General features: G+C 39.0%; 3 protein-coding genes across 6 annotated transcripts; 1 reads left to right on the top strand and 2 right to left on the bottom strand.

Moving 5' to 3' along the window:
- Positions 1-1,611: 1,611 nt before the first annotated feature.
- On the top strand, positions 1,612-4,708 carry yy1a (YY1 transcription factor a). The gene is made up of 5 exons (XM_041971667.1): positions 1,612-2,227; positions 3,081-3,231; positions 3,361-3,421; positions 3,574-3,732; positions 3,881-4,708. The coding sequence occupies exons 1-5, from the start codon at positions 1,729-1,731 to the stop codon at positions 4,061-4,063; spliced, it is 1,053 nt and encodes a 350-aa protein (XP_041827601.1). The 5' UTR covers positions 1,612-1,728; the 3' UTR covers positions 4,064-4,708.
- Positions 4,709-5,531: 823 nt separating this feature from the next.
- Positions 5,532-10,866, bottom strand: tpp1 (tripeptidyl peptidase I). Of its 2 annotated transcripts, none has more exons than XM_041971664.1 (13): positions 10,765-10,866; positions 10,305-10,382; positions 9,946-10,085; positions 9,709-9,859; positions 9,232-9,353; positions 8,963-9,132; positions 8,616-8,814; positions 8,195-8,383; positions 7,522-7,594; positions 7,244-7,364; positions 6,972-7,133; positions 6,420-6,545; positions 5,532-6,247 (listed from the first exon to the last, which is right to left on the bottom strand). In XM_041971664.1, the coding sequence occupies exons 1-13, from the start codon at positions 10,773-10,775 to the stop codon at positions 6,107-6,109; spliced, it is 1,683 nt and encodes a 560-aa protein (XP_041827598.1). In that variant the 5' UTR covers positions 10,776-10,866; the 3' UTR covers positions 5,532-6,106. The 2 variants fall into 2 exon arrangements, with proteins under 2 accessions (XP_041827598.1, XP_041827599.1); XM_041971665.1 differs by having other exon boundaries at positions 10,305-10,379; positions 10,765-10,851.
- An 850-nt stretch (positions 10,867-11,716) lies between these two features.
- mis18bp1 (MIS18 binding protein 1) lies at positions 11,717-17,068 on the bottom strand. 3 transcript variants are annotated; one of them, XM_041972965.1, is made up of 17 exons: positions 16,185-17,068; positions 15,962-16,093; positions 15,799-15,849; positions 15,548-15,708; positions 15,245-15,318; positions 15,007-15,128; positions 14,818-14,908; positions 14,615-14,721; positions 14,347-14,501; positions 14,201-14,268; positions 13,456-14,127; positions 13,185-13,351; positions 12,919-13,058; positions 12,666-12,808; positions 12,471-12,558; positions 12,321-12,375; positions 11,717-12,062 (listed from the first exon to the last, which is right to left on the bottom strand). In XM_041972965.1, exons 1-17 carry the CDS (start codon positions 16,987-16,989, stop codon positions 11,965-11,967), a joined length of 3,129 nt encoding a protein of 1,042 aa, XP_041828899.1. In that variant the 5' UTR covers positions 16,990-17,068; the 3' UTR covers positions 11,717-11,964. The 3 variants fall into 3 exon arrangements, with proteins under 3 accessions (XP_041828899.1, XP_041828897.1, XP_041828898.1); XM_041972963.1 differs by having other exon boundaries at positions 15,548-15,849; XM_041972964.1 differs by having other exon boundaries at positions 13,456-14,125; positions 14,205-14,268; positions 15,548-15,849.
- Positions 17,069-17,886: the final 818 nt, after the last annotated feature.

The raw sequence follows: 17,886 nt of genomic DNA, 5'->3' as shown, positions 1-17,886 counted from the left end.
TAACAGGTTTCCTGAAGGTAACAACTTGCAAACAACTAGCCAACAGGGAAAAATGTCTAATGATAACTTTTTAGAAAAATATTTGGGGCCATTTAAAAAAATCAATAAGCATGAAAATGTCAGGCGTCCAGGCTTAAACCAAGATGAGCAGACACATCAAACCATGTGAACTTATCCTTATAAGTGCGCGCTCGGGGCTTCCTCGATAGACCCTCACGATCTGTCACAGAATCACTGATCTCCATGGCAAAACGAGCGGCGCACTTTTCTCCATCGGAGCAGAAAATTCTCCTGGATGCGTATAAAAAGTCAAGTACCGAAAAAAAGAAGAAAAACTCGCCACGCTAACCCGCGGAAACCATCACATCCTTAATTAACATCTCCAAAATCAGTTGTCCTCAGAATACATTGAAGTGAAAGTGACTGCAGATGTAAATGTGTGTGTCTGGTTATTAAAGCACCAACAAATGTCTTTGTCTCATTACCTGGCCACAGGAGACGCCACTGTGGTGGCGTTTCCTGTGCCCTGTGGCCAGGATTTTATAGGACTGCAGGTAAGAAATTACAAATCACAGGACAAGTGTTAACAGTCATACTTGGAGACTCATTGCTTTGTGTTTCAGGTTTCCCAATGTCTTTAGTGCACTGGAGTGTTCCTCTATTTATGAGGCTGTGATGATGACATTTTGTATTCACAGGTGAATTATCTGATTGCTGGTGAACAGAGGGTATGCCTGCCAGCCTTTCTTACTGACACCGTTTGCAAATCATCAGGAAGTACAGCAGCCATATAAAAATATCCATGCATGATCATGGATAGAAATTACCTTTGGCCTTTACCACTTAATGGTCAGTCCAGGCAGGACATCATGGTGGCATACTGTCCTCTACAATGTTGCCATTGTTTTAGTTAATATGCGGGCTTTCAATTTAAGATAAATGTGACCTACAATGGCAGAGGATTTATATCACTGTCGCTACATTTGGCCTGTGTGTGTGCTGTATACCATGTGCATATAGTCCTGCAAGAGGCTATTTCATGCATTAATTTGTTGTTTAGAACCAAACTGTAACTAAATTATTTAATTTTCATTAATTAATTTTTTTACAACTCTTCCCTCACCCAACCTCCCATCTTCCGCGGGTAGGCTCGGTGTCTGTACATCTCAAGCTCAGATCCTCTACCAGAGCATGAGGGTCCTCCTACGCAGTATCTTAGCTGTTCCTAGCACATACAAGATACAGAATATATATATATATATATAGAGAGAGAGAGAGAGAGAGAGAGAGAGAGAGAGCGAGCGAGCGAGAGATAGATAGATAGATAGATAGATAGATAGATAGATAGATAGATAGATAGATAGATAGATAGATAGATATCTGAATTCTACTTTTGTAGAGTGCATTTGTCAGTACAGAGCTATTAGGTAAATAACAATGTTCTCTGAATTTCTTTTTCTTTTTCTTCTTGACACCAAACAAGACATTCATGGATCAAATTTAAATAAGGGTAAACTTTTTTTTTTAACTAAACGCCGCAAAGTTCCTCATAACACAGTTTAGACACAACTCACGCGAGACTTCATATCTAGAGCACTGTGGCGACGAGACTACAGCTCTGGAGAGTTGTTGTCGGAGAGGGAGGAGGAAGGCTGAGAGTAGATAGACGCAAAGGCTACAGTGTAAAATAGAAATACCACATAAGTAGGTGAAAATACAAACTTCACCATGGCATCGGGGGACACCTTGTACATAGAAACGGACGGGTCAGAAATGCCAGCCGAAATAGTTGAACTGCACGAAATTGAAGTAGAGACAATCGAGACCACAGTTGTTGGAGACGACGGAGAGCACCAGCCTATGATCGCCTTACAGCCTCTTGACTCGGATGATCCAAACTCAATTCACCCACACCAAGAGGTGATTCTGGTGCAAACAAGAGAAGAGGTGGTAGGCGAGGATGACTCTGAACTTCATACGGATGACGGTTTTGAGGACCAAATTCTTATCCCGGTGCCTGCCGTAGAAGAAGACTACATTGAACAGACTCTGGTTACTGTCGCTGGGAAAAGCTCGTCTACAGGCCGGATGAAGAAAAGTGGAAGCGGAAAGAAATCGGGCAAAAGGAGCTATTTGAGTGGGGGAGAAATTGGACGCAAATGGGAACAGAAGCAGGTCCAGATAAAGACTTTGGAGGGGGAATTTTCTGTCACTATGTGGGCATCGGGTAAGATCAGAGTCCTGAGTGAATTCCTGCAAGCTGGTTCGTTGCTTTGTTCTCACCGTGTGCCGTGTGACTGGGCCCAGCTGGGGCCTTGTCCTCTACTCAAGTGGGGCTCTTTTCCCCACTCTGTGCCACTTAAATTCCACAAGAAATGTTTTTGTTTTTATAGGAAGCCATGTTTTATGTGTCGATGGGCGCCGCCATATTTCCCCGGTCTAGAAAGTATGGCGGCCCGAAAAAATGGCGTTTATTTGGCCGACGAAGATGGCGGCGACTGTGGGAGCGAATGCGAGTAGCTCCGCTAGGCCGCTGTGGCGCAGTTCAGTTAGCGATAACTGTAGCAGTGGTGCCTTCAGGAACCCCTCCGACCTTTCGGCACTATGGCTTTAATTACAAGTTGAATCCGTTTGTAAATTCCATTATTGAAGTTAATCCCTGCTTTATCTCAACTATCTGTTAATTGGTGAAAACCGTAATTATTTTTAAAGTTCCTGTTTCTAATACTATTTGAATGCAAAAAAAAAAAAAAACACGAATTAAAACTTTGTAAATATCTTACAAGGAATTTTTATGCCAGTTTCTCCACAATTTGTTAATAATAAATAAATAATAATGAAATTAAATTTGTGGTAGGTAAATACCACATGCCTAATAGTGAATTCGGAATAGGTGGTATACTCTGGAAATATTTAGCAATAAGTTTGTGACTGATTCTGGTGGTATATTTGTAACAGAATGAATGCGTTTTTGGAATAGATCTGATATATAGCCACAACCAAAAGATTCTTTTTTCTTTTTTAAATGATTCTATTGGCTGTTAAATAAAACTCTTTAAAATTGTCCTTCATTTATTCAGATGACAAGAAAGACATAGACCACGAGGAGCAAATCACAGGAGAAAACTCTCCCCCAGATTATTCTGAATACATGACAGGAAAGAAGCTTCCTCCAGGAGGCATCCCAGGCATTGACCTGTCAGATCCCAAGCAGTTGGCAGAATTTGCACGGTAAGCGTAAGTGTTGATCCTCAAACCAAATTGTTAAATGTTTGTCCCTTTTGTTTAAAATTAGATTAAGGTGTGTTAAATATTACCTGTTTTATTCATAAACAGTGAGCACTTTCATTTATGTTGCAGAATGAAGCCAAGAAAAGTAAAAGAAGATGATGCGCCTCGAACGATAGCCTGTCCACATAAAGTGAGTGTGATGTCCTGTCTTTTGTATTAGTGTTTACACTTCTGTCCAGAAGACACAAATGGAGCACATAAACTGCTTTCTTGTCAACATTGCAGGTGTATGGATGATTCTGAAAGGCTTTATGATCACATTAATTTTGGTTCTGTTCTCAGGGATGCACCAAGATGTTCAGGGACAACTCGGCGATGAGGAAACACTTGCACACCCATGGGCCTCGCGTGCATGTATGTGCAGAGTGTGGCAAAGCATTTGTGGAGAGCTCAAAACTGAAAAGGCATCAACTTGTACACACAGGAGAGAAACCTTTCCAAGTAAGTCTCTTTGCTTTCTGCATGTTAATTTATTTTCATCTGTCTTGTAAAAAGCATCATATTTTTGGCTTATTCTTATTCGTATTTGTTTTATTTTATATATGTTTGAGACATGTTGCTGGATTAAATCTCTCTTTTTCTTTTCCAGTGCACATTTGAGGGCTGCGGCAAGCGGTTCTCCCTGGACTTTAACTTGCGCACACATGTGCGCATTCACACTGGAGACCGCCCATACGTTTGTCCCTTTGATGGCTGCAACAAAAAGTTTGCTCAGTCAACCAACCTGAAGTCTCACATTCTCACACACGCTAAAGCCAAAAATAACCAGTGAGCTATCCATTGAATGAACCAGGCTAAATGCAAAAGCAGCTGGAGGATTTGACCTTGTTCTCCGCTCCTTGACAGACTCGTGTTCGATGGCCTGCTTTATTGTGAGATAAGTCCCTTTGTAGATTCAAACAAAAAAAATTACTTTTGTGAACTTTTTGATAATACACATGGGGGTTTGAACAAGGAACTTGTAATGACCCCAACCCTTTTGGCCTGGCCTCTCCCTTTTGGATGGAACATTTTACGGTTTCTTCTTAAGAAGATATGAATTCATGACTCTGCACCTAAAATTGTATTTATACTTTAATGCAGTCAATTTAAAAAAATTTTGCAAATCAGTCAAATTTGCATTGATCATACGCAGTAACAACTTAACATTTTTTTTTAACCTTTCCCCAAGTGTGCATATTGTACACTGTTTGACATAAGCTCAGCGGTAATATATGTATCAAGATTGTATTTGTAGGTCTTCCTGGAAGAGGTTTGTTTTACATCCCATCTTTCTCCTTCATAAGACAGTGATTTAAAGGAGATTGGGTTGTTTTTGGATATTTTCATCATTCTACAACGCAATATCAGAAATATGTAGATCATAGCCATGTGATTTTCAATAGTGATCAATGATTAAAATGTTTTCCCCATTGCACCACCTATATAGAATGTGTCATTTGTGCTCACAGTTAAAATCTTTATTTATAACTTACGTGTAATAGTAATCAGCTTTTTAATTTCATTGTCATTAAGATACAAATCCTGGAGCTGCTCCAAATAAAGCACTCAGGTCAGCACAGCATCCAGTGCTTATTTTACTGGGATATGAAGGCAATTCCAGCAATGTTTCATATCCATACATGATACAAATGCAGTGTGTTAAAAGACTGATGTTGACTAAGTTTAAATGCTTTAAAGGGGAAATTTTAGGGAACAGTTTAAAGCATGACTCCACTGGAATATTGCAACTATGTGCCTGTAGTATTTGAGGTTGCTTCAACATGTTAACAGTTGTTTGGGAAAAAGTACAGAACTCTACATTTACTTTGGGTTAACAGAAAAATAAGGAAGTGAAACTAATTCATCTTTGTTTTCTAACGGTTGTTGAAAGTAACATCTTTTGTACAAAAATGTAGTTAGTTTATATTCTTTGTGTGACACTGAAGCTAAGGTGAGACATTAGAATTTGCAATGGAAATGAGGCTTTGTTTGTAGGTTTATTTTACTGGTTTCAATTTTCAAATGTTATTTTGCTCTCTGGTCCACTGAAGTGACCCTGGTTTTTTTTATTGCCCATTTTTATCACTATGTAAAATACCATTCTAGCTTAGGATTTTCAAACCACTGCATGACAGCACACTTTTACATTTTTAAAGAACCTATCATCTTTAACCCACACAATATAGTGCATTTTGTTAGGTCAAGACTGCAGAGCAAACAAACAAACCAAACCTAAAAATACAATTAAAAAGGTTCAATTAAGCCACAAAATTTGTTCCTGTTTTATTTAAAATACACATGACATTAAAATTGCACACAGATTCTATGAAAAGTTCCTAGCTCATCCCAGCCGAGTTGTATGGCACCAGATTTAAGAAAAAAAAATCTTATTTTCAATTATGCATAGCATTGAGTATCTAACCTTTCTATTTCTGAGGCAGTAATTCAAAGCACAAGATTCCTGTTAATACCCATTTTCTTTGAGGTTGTCCTACAGATAATTGGTAAAATCTAAGCCAGTAAAAATGAACAACAGAAAGAGGAAACTACATTGCAGAATTAAAAATCCCTGACCTGAAATTACAGTTTTAAGCCTGAAAGAAAAAAATTCTTGGTGCAGTTGATTAAAAAAATCCTTAAAGTGATATATAGGAGTTTGCTTGTCTTGAGATTTGAGACATGTTTCAACCTTGAATGTTTATTGGAATAGAACAAGAGTTCATAATCACAATTCCACTGTCCTGTCGTCGGCATCAGGAACCTTTTCAAGAGAACCGATGCGAGTCTTGTAGCTGCTCATAGAGCAAACATAGGTGTTTAGGCTTTTATCCATTTAGTCAGTTAAGAGGGCAGCCAGCAGTGCAGGGTAGTTTGGTGTCCCCCAACCGGTCACAGGGTCCCATGATGGTGCAGCACAGAAGCCCTTTCCCTGAACCTGCTCATCCAGACAGCCCAGGTGACAACCTTCCGTCACCTGAGGACAAGAATGCATGTTGCTTAGGAACTAGACCACTATATTAAAACTAAATGGGTTGCAAAAGGAAATTATTTATTTTCTTTTATCAGTCTTTGGATTGAAGGTTTTCTATTCTTCAATTGTGATCAGAGAAAAAAAAAATAAAAGCTTGTCTGCAGTTATAACTTACATCAAACAAGCCCTGTCCTTTGAGCTTGTAGAGCCGGGGGTTGAGAAAGCCCAGGGTGGGCAGGCCCTTCAACAAACGCTGACCATTTGCGAGGGAAAGCATGCCTCCTACGACGGGGGTTGATGCCTTGAGGGTTGAGCAATACACAAGCACCACAAGGAAGTTGAAATCAGAACCAAAAACAAATTTAACTCTTGTTCCAGATACTTCTCGAAAAATGTGATGAATGTGGCAACTTGTCCGCAACCTGCAAATGCAAACATTTGCATAATATTCCAAATCATATGGCTGTTAGTCTTTTGCAACAACCTTTTTTTTCTTAAGGGCTTAGAGGCAGCACATGTTCATCTCAGTTTGTTTTGACAACTAAAAGGTAATAATTTTGACTTCTTTCCAAATAGATAAACATTTTCTAAAATGTGCTTATCCTCGAGTTTAAATTAATTTAGTGTTAATCATAAATTATCAAATTAATTTGAACTGTTTGTTTGCTTTGATAAACCATCAAATGTCTATTTAGAATAAACTTTAATAATTTTAAAAATACTTTACCGAGGTCCCAGACACCCATGGGACAGGCACTCTGTTGATGACCACCCAGTAATTATCAGACAGGGCAGCCATGTCCGGGTAGGCCCGGCCGCTGGTATTGAAGTAAGACTGAGGAGGGAGAGTCGCTGCAACAGTCTTCAGGTAGCCCTCCACTGCGCTGGCCTGTGCAACACATACACAACAAATAAAACAGTGATCACAAAAGACATATCACCGATAACTGGATGGCAAAACAGCTGTATTTGACAGAGCTGATGATCCAATATTAGTACCTGGTAGTCGGGCATCTTGAAAACGTTACTGAAACCTCCTCCACTGATGTAATCTGTGACTTCATACGTGACTTTAAAAGGGTTCTTGAATGATGTCCCTCCAACTGTAGTCACATATGGGCTGGGGGCAAGAAGAAATTCAAGCTATTATGCTTTTATAAGATTATGTTTATTAACCTCCACCTCCACCCACTTACATTGTTTAATAGATTCCCCACTAACAAGCTTGTGGAGGTTAAACACGTAAAAGAAGCAGCTTTCAGAATTCGAAGAGTTACCTTGAAGCAGGAAAACTGGGCCTGAAAGAGTTCTGTTGCTTGTCCATATGTCTGCATCCAGCACCACTGTCACCTGAGCATGACACAAGATCAGAGAGAATGTGAATCATGTTACAGGTAATCGTGCAGCAAACATAACTTAGAGTTATCGAGTTGTTGCACGCTACAGATAAATCTACAAGAGAGAAGATTTCATGTTTTCATAACCAGTTTGAGATCATAAGTGTTCTTCTTAAATATACAACAATGCGTTCATGTTTCAAACGAAATAATGATCTGGCAGAACGGATGGATTTAGGTCTCAGTCAGCTGACATGTTGTCAAGGAGACCATGAATATCATTCTTGTGACATAACATACTCTTAAGACCATAATGGAAAAGAAACATTCCTGTTCTTGATTTAAGTAGTGTTGTGCACTGAAGAAATATAATTTCAACAGACCTGATGAGGCATTAAACCAAAAAAACTTTTCAATATTTGTATGTAGTCACAACGTAGCATTAATTCTAACATGTGACTTGTGAAATCTAATTTCTATTGATAACATATTGAAGTTGTCCCACACAAAAACAAGGCTTTGTCAGGGCACCAACTGTGCTGACAATACAGATGTTCCTGAATATCTCTAAATTAAACACAAATGTTATCTGAAGAATTCCCCCAATACTGACCAGAGGCAAAGAGCAATGAGATCCCCCTGACACCTGCTTTCATAAACTCTGTGTTTATTCGTGTCATGTAGGCTGTAGACAGGCTGTCTTCATCGTCACCGTAGCTGATAGTATGGACCCAGGGCAGGTCAGACATGTTGCTGAGCATGACCATCCACTGGAGGAAGGGCTCCTGTGACTCGTGACGACCTGGAGGTAAACAGGAAGACAGAGGGGGAAGAAAGAAAATTAAATATGAGAAACTGTGCTTGTGAGAATAAGTTTAAAAATATTCTTGGAAAAAAAAACACATTATATTTCTATCCTAAAACTCTGATTATATTTTTCAACTGTAGTCTATCCATTGACATATTTATGCTCTTGATAATCAAAAAGACTAAATTATGTAAGAGAAGCTTAACAATGAGTTGTTAATTCTGACCTGGATTAGTGAAAACCCATGTAGAAATGTTTGCCCCTGTGCTCATGATGTACTCGATATCCAGACTGGCCTCCACACCAGCCTTTCCTCCTCCCTGGGTGCCTACAACTCGATCCACCTCTGAAAGATGTTGGAAGGTCCCACCAAAGAGCTTCATAAATTCAGCCAAGTCAGCAGGGTGGTAGTACTGCTCCAAAAACTAAAAGACAAAAACAGAGCTAGCTAATTTTTATTTTTTTTAAAAAGTACACAAAGTCATGATCAGATCATATCATCAGAACTGACGCTTGCGTCTAGAAGCAGTGCTTAACATTTAATCACAAACTGATCTCATAAGTGGATCATACTTGGGCTACAGCCTGGCTGTTGTTCTGAGCTGATCCCACATCAGTTGCTGTCAGATTGTAGCGAGTCCTCAGGATGGCAGGAGTCACTCCAAGGTGCAATCCTGCTTTTGATCTCCGCTGCTTCTTGCCAAGGTCCTTCCCTCTAGGTGGGACACGGTGAAGCCCTCCAACTGTGAATGCACAAAACCAGCAGTTAGAACAGATCTAAACCTACTTATATGTTATTTGTTGATGCAAAAACAAATTCCAGCTAAGAAAATGGTCCTCACCAAAATCAAGGTGCTGGTGAATATCATCATGAACAGAGTATGGAGCTGAAGACCTCACAATAGAGTGGCCATCTCTGGTATAACGATGGAACCTACTTCCTGGAAGTAGCATCTCTGCAGCCCTTAATGTAAAAAAAATGTTAACAAATATATTTCCATGTGGCCAACACAAACAAAATCTTTGAGTTAAAAAAAATTGTAGGATTTTATTTCAAACTGAAGAGCAATAATTCCCAGGAAGTTTACATCTTCTTAATATTCTGATAACTGACCTGGCTTTCTAAATGTTTGTAGGCTTCAGCATGTGATTTTTTTAACCACAGAAAGAGGAAATGCCTCATAAGCACAAGCACAACTTTCACACAAGATTTATATCTATAAGGAACTTGTGCAGAAAAAGTCACTAAGTGTTAGCTGTATCAAATCCAAGCTAGTCCGGTAACAGGAACAAATGTAGCCAAAAAAAGATGTGCTTACTCTGCAGTCATGGTGCACTGTAAAAAGTCCTGAGTGTGAACAGTCAGGCAGTTTGAAATCCCATGGCTCTGCAGCCAGTGACGCACCATCTTCTGTGTGAGTTCAGATGGACGCACAAGAGAGGCTACTTCCTCCAGGCTGAGATATTTACCTGTAAAAGGCGAATCAAGTCAGTGTGCATGTGGGTTTTTTCCCACATCCTGCATTTTGGTTGCTCAAGAACAGTCTGAGCCCTACCATACTGAGCTGAATCTGGGTCTGACAGTAGTCCAAGCGTTTCCTCCAGCAGCTGGACATTCTGCTGCTTTAAGGCAAAGATCAGCTCCAGCTCCTCTGATGGTTCAACTCGACCCACATCTGTCCAATCCTCTGGTATCCTGAAAGAAAAGTGAAAAACTATTTAGTGATGCTATAATATACTAGTTTACAGAACATGTAATGAACACAAGTGTTTATTACAAGGCTGTTCTATCAATAAAAGGACAATAAAGCTTGACCTTGAAATTGTATATAATAAAACATTTTCATAGGAAGAGAAAATAATCTTGGTTAAATATGAGAAATCAAAATAAAAATACTAATAAAAGTTCACTCACAAGACATCTTGGTCATTTTCGAGATATCCACTCCAGACCAATGAGTTGAATAATAAGGGGATGCAGAAAACCTGTCTGCTGGAGAGATACAGTAGTTTAAGAAGATAGATTGTATAAGATGTTATTTCCAACTAAAGAGACCCGGAAGATCGAAGAAAACATACAAATGAAAATGTTTTATTCCAGGGTCATTAAGACAAAAGCATAAACTTGAACTTGCTAAACAGGTAACGTAAAAGCAAACACATTTCTTAACACAACCTTTGTCTAACTCGTTATTTACAGGAACTGTAAAGTCACACTAGCTATTTAACTTGCGACGTTAGCAGCAGCTATCTATGTAGGTCATCAGAAATATTCACAACATGCTTCACAACACTCATTTCGTTCGTTTTAGCGGCGTCGTTTCTTTTTAATGTTAAATCATGAAAAGAAGTCTGAACTGATTTGAAGCACTCACAGTGTGTTCATGGTGTCCTCCTGCCTCTTCGTAAACCTGCCTGTTTTCTCTGAGCAGCGAGTTATGCAGTAGGACGCAGGGGATCACGTGACTTGCTTTCACGTGATTAACAACAACGTGGTTGTAGTTTTTTTTAACATATCTTTTTCATTTTTTTTTTTTTTTTACATTACCTTGATAATGATACACTGAGCAATATTCAGATATAGTGACAACCAAGAAGAATTGACTGAACAAGTATTTATATATATATATATGTGTGTGTGTAAACATGTAAACTACAAAGAAACAAAATAGAAAAGAAAGATGTCAGGGAGATAACAGAGCGGGACTACTGTGGTACAGTATCATCTACATGCAGATGGAAGGTCTTTCCGTGCCAGTAGAATCAGTAATATTTCTGTGTCATTTTCTAATGTGCTGGATTGACCTTATGAAACTATATTACAACAACTGGTTCTAACATAACTAAACAATGAGTGAAACCAAAAGCTTCCCAAAGCAGAACTTGATTTTCATGTTTAGTCTTATGACATTTGGAAGTAGGACGCTTGTTTAGTTATGCAACTACAAGATGGTTAATAGGTTAATACACATTTTAACAGCAACAAATGGTATATATTATTCCCATTAGCAAATCTTATAACTTTTGACTGCAGAGTGTGGTCTGGTGGGACAGTTCTCAGGTTATTTTCCTCTCAAAGCTAAATTAGGCTTTGTAGAAATAAAATTAACAATGATTTAAATATAAAATAAATGTGATTTAAATAATTTCTTTTCCACAGCACAAAAGAAAACCTAAAAGGGATTTTATATTTCATTTTCATATTGCCACCATGGCTTTAAGTGATAGAAATCTTTGAATGCAAGTTAATACTTTGCTTAATCTGCACCAGCAGTTTTGTTCCAGAATAAAGAAATATTTCACAAAACAATGTAGAAACCATCAAATAGAAAAAACAAAGTTTATTAATCAGGAAATTAAAAACAAGTCTAAAAAAAGACTTTAAACAAGAAACATTTACAGGGAGTTAATGGAAGTCACGAGAATCAGTCAAGGTGGGTTTTATTTATTCATTTTGCAAACAAATGTATTCAAATTTTAATCCTATCTGTACATTTGATGATAAAAAAAAAGGCAAAGTCACATCTGTAGTATGTTAAACTCATTGGGATTCGAGTGTTAAACTCCGCCTGCAATCAATTATCTGAGAAGTAGTAATCCTCCTCCTCTTCACTTTCAGAGGGGGCTCCATTGTTTTCTCCCAGCATTTCAAAAACAACGAGGGAGTCGTTTTCTGGTGGAGAAAAAAGAAATAAATAAAAAAAGAAATAGTCAGGTTGAAGGTTGAGGTGTGGACAAAAAGAAATAAAAATGAAATAGAAATTCATGTCGGCTAAATTTCCTATTTCAGGCAAGGATTTAAAAAAATTCCTCTGAAGTTTATGCCATTTTGTGTTTTAAAAACACTTATTTTGACTTTCATTATATTTTTAAATAACTGTTACTTTCCCTTTGCAGGACTAAAGTCATGACCCAGATATTGGGTGCGTACCTGTGTTACCACATCGTCTCATTCTTCGTTTCAATGATGGTGTGGGTGTAAACTTCTGAAAGAAACAAGGGAAAGAGGTGATTTTCCCATACAGAGAAAAGGTCACATAAATTAAATTTCTGAAAAGAAATTGTCTTCAGAAGTCAGTACCTTTGAAGAAGGGGAGTTCTTGCACACATCAAACTGATTCTTTTTCATCCTTTTTTGTAGTTGATAGACATATTTATCATCACGGTTTCTTTGAAATTAAGAAAGAAGAAAAAAGAAAGACAAATAAACAAATGAGGCCATCACTTTTCTGCAGCTGATAATTACAAATTTAAGATGCAGGAGTCAAGCTCTTACGCATTCGGAGATCCCATCATGCCAGGAGTGATAAGCAGACACTGAGGAGTCTTCACCTCAGGGTAGTGTGATGACATCGGGGTCTGCGGTTCCATGTCCGACATCTGAAAGTTGCAATCGTCACTCAGACACAGGGAGGGGATCTGAGAGTCCAGAAAGGTTAAAAAAAAAAATAATAAAAATGGACAGTTTGTTCCTTGTTTTCAATGTCACAGTCACTCATAAAATCTCTGCAAAACTGAATTGGACGAACCTCAAAGCGTTTATTCTGCATGTACGCTGAGCTAAAAGCATCATCCATGTCCTCTCTGGGCTGGGACTCGAGGAACTGACGCACCTGCTGCTTTCTCTTCAAGGTTCCCACTCGGGCAGATATCACTGGACGCTCTGCAACTACACAGATTCACAGCCTCTCAGATCTAATCACAACTGATTTTTAATTAATAGACACAAGTTCAAAGACTTTGCTTGTATCAAATATTCTTTTATATTGTTTTTGCTAACTGTATGCAGGGTTACCTGGAGGTTTAGGTGCTGCCACCTTTTTACTGGCTCTTTTAGCGGGACTGCGATATGTTCCCAGAGACGTGTGTTGTTTGTGGCACTCTTCTGCAGAACGTGTTCCTACCATCCTCGCTACGTTTGCCCAATAACCCGTTGCGTACTTAGGATAGTAGGACACAGCCCTAGAAAACAGACACAAAGATACATCAATACACCTGTGGAGATACAGAAATATGTAAATTCTCCGATTCTCTCCATTTTCTCATCTGTGACAATACAGACTTACTTCTGCAGAGCCATAAGCTCTGCCTCAGTCCACTCATCTTCATCTTGTGGAATAATGGCGCTGCCTTTGTTTGTGTGGGCTTTCTGGCTAGACTGTTGAGATCTGAGAAAAGGCTTTGAGCTGCTTTTGCCCTTCTGTGCCTCATCACGCTGTCTTGCTTCTCTGGTTCGCATCCCCTGTGCCTCTCTTCCCTTCTTAGAGCGCTTTGGTGAGCGCTTTGGTGATTTTTTATAATACTTCCCATGTTTCTTATGATGAACTTGTTGCACTGGTTTCTTTTCCTTACTGGAAAATTCTTCATCAGATAACAGATGCTCCGTTTTTTTGGGGGCTGGAGAAGATTCAGGGGAATTTGTGACATTTCGTTTTCTCGCCGAGACACATTCTGAAGGCCTGTTGATGCCGTGTGTTTGTTTTAACCTCCCTGTTGAAGGTTCACTTTGCTTTTGTGGGGCAGCATTCACATACAACCTTCTTTCTCTTTGGCTGGACGTTGTTCTTCTACCACACCACTCCTCAGGGCTGCTAAGCATCTCCACAGTAGGTTCTATTAAAGTGGTGGGCTTCTTATAAGGGCTAACCACAGCTTTCCTACTGTTGCGGACTTCATTGACTCTTTTCTCTGGCACTGAAGTTCTTTTGTCTTTAGCTGATTCGCCTTGCTTCGAACCTGGAAGCACAGAGAGCAGTGTGTCAGGAAACTGATCTCAGTGCTAAAACTACATTTCTCCAGACAGATATACACTTACAACTGGGAACAATCACACAGACGGGCTTCGGTGTTGCCCTGGGAGATACTTTTACAGAGGTATCCTGTGAGATAAAGAAAGAAATTAAATTTGGCCCCCAATCTGTTATGCAACCATTGTGTTCTCAGCTTTAAATACTTACAGACTGGAAAGTATCGTAGCCTTCATGGACAATAACATTCATCTGCGCATCTAGAATGACTCTCGCTCCTTTCCAGTAGTCCAGAGGTGGCTTGATCAATCGGCCACTTCGAGACACTTGTGTAGAAAAGGAGTGTGTGGGGGAAAAAAACTCAGCTAAGGATGAGAAATGGGATACAAAACAAACATTTTTGGTGCAGTCAGCCTCAATTTAAATGCAGAATATCAGTGTCATACAACAAGTCCGTTAACTTGAAGATTTTACTTACGTGTCCTTGTGGACCTTTGTTTGTGACCTTTGACAGAACGGATGATGGAGGACGCTTCCGGATTCGTTTTTGCTTTGATGTCTTTCCTGTCATTCTTTCTCTCTGTTCTGTTATGGGGCAAATAAGAATTTAGCTATTTGATTTTCCTCCTAAAACCAAATTTTCTCTGTATCAGAGCCTAGAAGTAAAACTAAGATTCTCACTCTTTTGACTCCTGCAGAAACTTCTCATAAAGTGTCTTCCAGTTTTGGGGAAAACCACTTGCAAACTTTTTCAAAAGCCACTTTGGAAACTCTGAAAGCAAATGTGAGAGGCCGATTTAAGAATATTAGTCCATTTAATGTCTAACTTTGGATTACGTGGTGTGTTTCTGTCTTCGTGTCGAAGCTCACCAGAAGCAACATCCATCTTCATGTTCCCGACTAAGATGTAAACTCTGCCAGAGACCGTCTTCAGCACAGAGTTGGAAATTCTGTCCACTATGATGTTGCTGTTCCATGGTATGTTGTCTTCACTGCATGGTTAAGACAAGTGAAAACAACCAAAAAAGAGATGCAGCTTTGGAATTAAACAGTATGTCTGAATCCTGAATATAAAATCTAACTTTTTTTCTATGTCCAAAAGACTTACTCATGGATTCCATTAACAAACAGGCCCTGATGATTTTTCCTCAGGAACCACTTTCTGAGATAAATCACGTTTTCCTGCCAAAACAGGAGGGAAAAAAAACAATAATTAAATGCATATAACTGCAGGAACCAAAATGTTTGGATGGGTAAACTTTAAATTTCTGTACACTTTACAAATTCCAATCATTGAAAAGGCATATTTAAATATTTCATTTACTTCACTGCATCTTTAGAAGAAGAAAAAAAATCACAGAACTAACTAGTCTTGTTGTGTCTTACTTAAAGAGTATCTATTTTTACTCACAAGTGGGATTTTTTTTTGCTTGAGCCCACAGCTGCGCTTGAACATGGAGTCTTGTGCCTTTGGTATGGAAATTTGCGGAGAATTGAGCAGTTGTGAGTCTTCCAATAAAACAGGCTGAGGTGGTGCAGCAGGGACCGAGACATCAGCAGAGCAGCCAGGGTCTGATGGGAAGACATCTGAGTCTATTCTGCACAGGCGAATTTGAAGCTCCCTTTTTTTAACACTTTCAAGGGCAATGTTCTCCATCTCACCCCTATTGTGTGCTGTGGAGAGAGGAGCGTCTCCTGAATGATGCAGGTTTCCTATGGAAAAGATCATTCATCATAAACACAGCCATGTTGTGCAGGATTACACACATACACACACACAAATAAATATAATAAAAAAAAATGTGTGTTTGCTCTCTCCACTCACCTGGACCAAAGAGGTCCATTTTGCAACTGTTCTGAACATCCTGCTGTTCCTTTTTGTTTTCCCTCTCCTTCATGTAAGCAAACATCTTGGCAGGAGACATTGTAGGAAGTGTTCTCTGAATAACACTTAAACCTGTTCATAATTTCATAATAAACATTAAACAAGAATGATTTAAATTTCTCCTAAATAATGTCACGATGGAGGAAGTGCTACAAAAACTCACATTTCCCTATGGGGGATCTTGGTGGGAACATGGGCTCATGCAGCATCTCTGGTTGGTTAGAGGACAATCCTCCAAAATCCTGCATGCAACTGTTGTTGTTGGTGTAGTCCTCAGCTTGAGCAGAGGTTTTCCTTTGTTGCGGCGACTGCATGTCGTCATTTCTCTCAGTGATTCTACAGTTTTTACGAAATTGTTGTTGCTCCCATTTTCGCAAGCTATTCTCCACTGGGGAATAGGCTTTTCCCGGAGACATAGCTTTGCTGAGAGGACCACATTTAGCATAAAGAACATTCTTCCCATAGTTTTCCACTGGTCTCTTCACTGGAGTTCTGTTGGGCACATTTAAACCTCCCGTGTCGATGATGTGATTTCTGTTTACTACAGAGAGGGACTGAGAAATAGCGGTTGACTCCATGACAAATCTGTCTCTTCGTGTGTATCCACGTACATTTTCATTTCCCGGAGACGTCTCCTCCAGACGTCTGCCGCTGATGACTGAGCAGGTATATTTTTTAGGGCTCGATATGGGCGACAAAGTCAAGGCCTGCGCTTCATTACGATAGCTACTATTCCTATTATTCTCATTGAGCTCTTCCGCGATCCGGGAATTCGCTGCATTTTCCCTGGGCGAGTAAAGTTCTGCTCCGTGCGTTTCGCTAACGTTACACGATATATCCTGACTTATAAAAAGTCCCTCCTTTGCGCACTTCGCTTCCTTCTGAACTTTGGATTTTAGCATTGCAAACACCTTAGCAGGGGATTGGAAGTTTCGATCTGCGTGCTGCAATAAATTAAAAGAAGCCATGGTCGAACGAATTTTGACACATCCAAAATATAACTAGCAGCTAGGTTACTAGCCCGCATTTTTTAAATTCTCACTGTTGCTTTGGCTTGAATCCGGTGACGTACTTCCTGAAGAAAACCACCGCTTCCGTTCTTCCTCCTTTGTGTTTGAGAACTTCTCCCTCATAGATATGTGATTACCAAAAAGATTATTTTAATAATCCCTATTTTTCGAATAATGAAATATTTATTATTATTATTATTATTGTTGTTGTTATTGTTATTATTATTATTATTATTATTATTAATTGGATCAATATACTAGATTTTATATCCACTAAATATGACTTGGAAAAATATCAATGAATTGAGTTTTAATTAAGAAAAAAGAGAAAGAAAAAACCCCAAAATAATAATAAATTCTCGAGCTTTTCAAAATGAACATTTTCCTAAGTTTCCCCCCTCCTTTTTATGGTTTGTTCGTCTAAATCATTACATTTTGATGTTTGTATTTATAATGTGATACCTGTGTCAATATATGACGTGTTTGTATTTGTATAAGATTGTGCTTTTATCATATTGAAAAGACATCAATAAAATTATTATTTTAAAAAGAATAAAAGGGGCGTTGTACTGCATTTCTTTGTAATGCCGCTAACGGCACTGGAATCATTGACGTCATCGACGAGCCGCGGGGCCGCCATTTTGAACCGGTGTTGTGCAGAAAAAAGAACCCCTGCCGTGGCACACCTGTTTAAAAGGAATAAAAGTGACCATAACTCATCAAGTTCTCAGTCGATTGTCAGGGGGTTTTCTTTGTTGCAAAAGTGAGACGTGTGAGAAATGATGCTCAGTTACAGTGAAAACGTTTATTTTCATAGTTATGTTTTAGTAAGATGTGATGAGTTTTACATTTAAT

Source organism: Melanotaenia boesemani, chromosome 20 (assembly GCF_017639745.1).
Source record: "Melanotaenia boesemani isolate fMelBoe1 chromosome 20, fMelBoe1.pri, whole genome shotgun sequence".
Lineage (NCBI taxonomy): Eukaryota > Metazoa > Chordata > Actinopteri > Atheriniformes > Melanotaeniidae > Melanotaenia > Melanotaenia boesemani.
The sequence above is the reverse complement of the archived record's forward strand: the minus strand, read 5'-3'. Positions and strand labels throughout refer to the sequence as shown.

Bases quoted from the DNA above. Each gene is read 5' to 3' on its own strand.
- yy1a (XM_041971667.1), top strand. From the start codon at position 1,729: ATGGCATCGGGGGACACCTTGTACATAGAAACGGACGGGTCAGAAATG. The intron at 2,228-3,080 runs GTAAGATCAGAG...TCATTTATTCAG, and splicing joins TGTCACTATGTGGGCATCGG to ATGACAAGAAAGACATAGAC. The intron at 3,232-3,360 runs GTAAGCGTAAGT...TTTATGTTGCAG, and splicing joins CAGTTGGCAGAATTTGCACG to AATGAAGCCAAGAAAAGTAA.
- tpp1 (XM_041971664.1), bottom strand. The intron at 8,815-8,962 runs GTATGATCCACT...TTTGTCTTTTAG, and splicing joins ACAGCCAGGCTGTAGCCCAA to TTTTTGGAGCAGTACTACCA. The intron at 7,365-7,521 runs GTAACTCTTCGA...TCTTGCCCCCAG, and splicing joins CCCAGTTTTCCTGCTTCAAG to CCCATATGTGACTACAGTTG.
- mis18bp1 (XM_041972963.1), bottom strand. From the start codon at position 16,989: ATGGCTTCTTTTAATTTATTGCAGCACGCAGATCGAAACTTCCAATCC. The intron at 14,502-14,614 runs GTAAGTAAAATC...TCTCATCCTTAG, and splicing joins ACAAAGGTCCACAAGGACAC to CTGAGTTTTTTTCCCCCACA. The intron at 13,059-13,184 runs GTAACCCTGCAT...GAATCTGTGTAG, and splicing joins GGCAGCACCTAAACCTCCAG to TTGCAGAGCGTCCAGTGATA.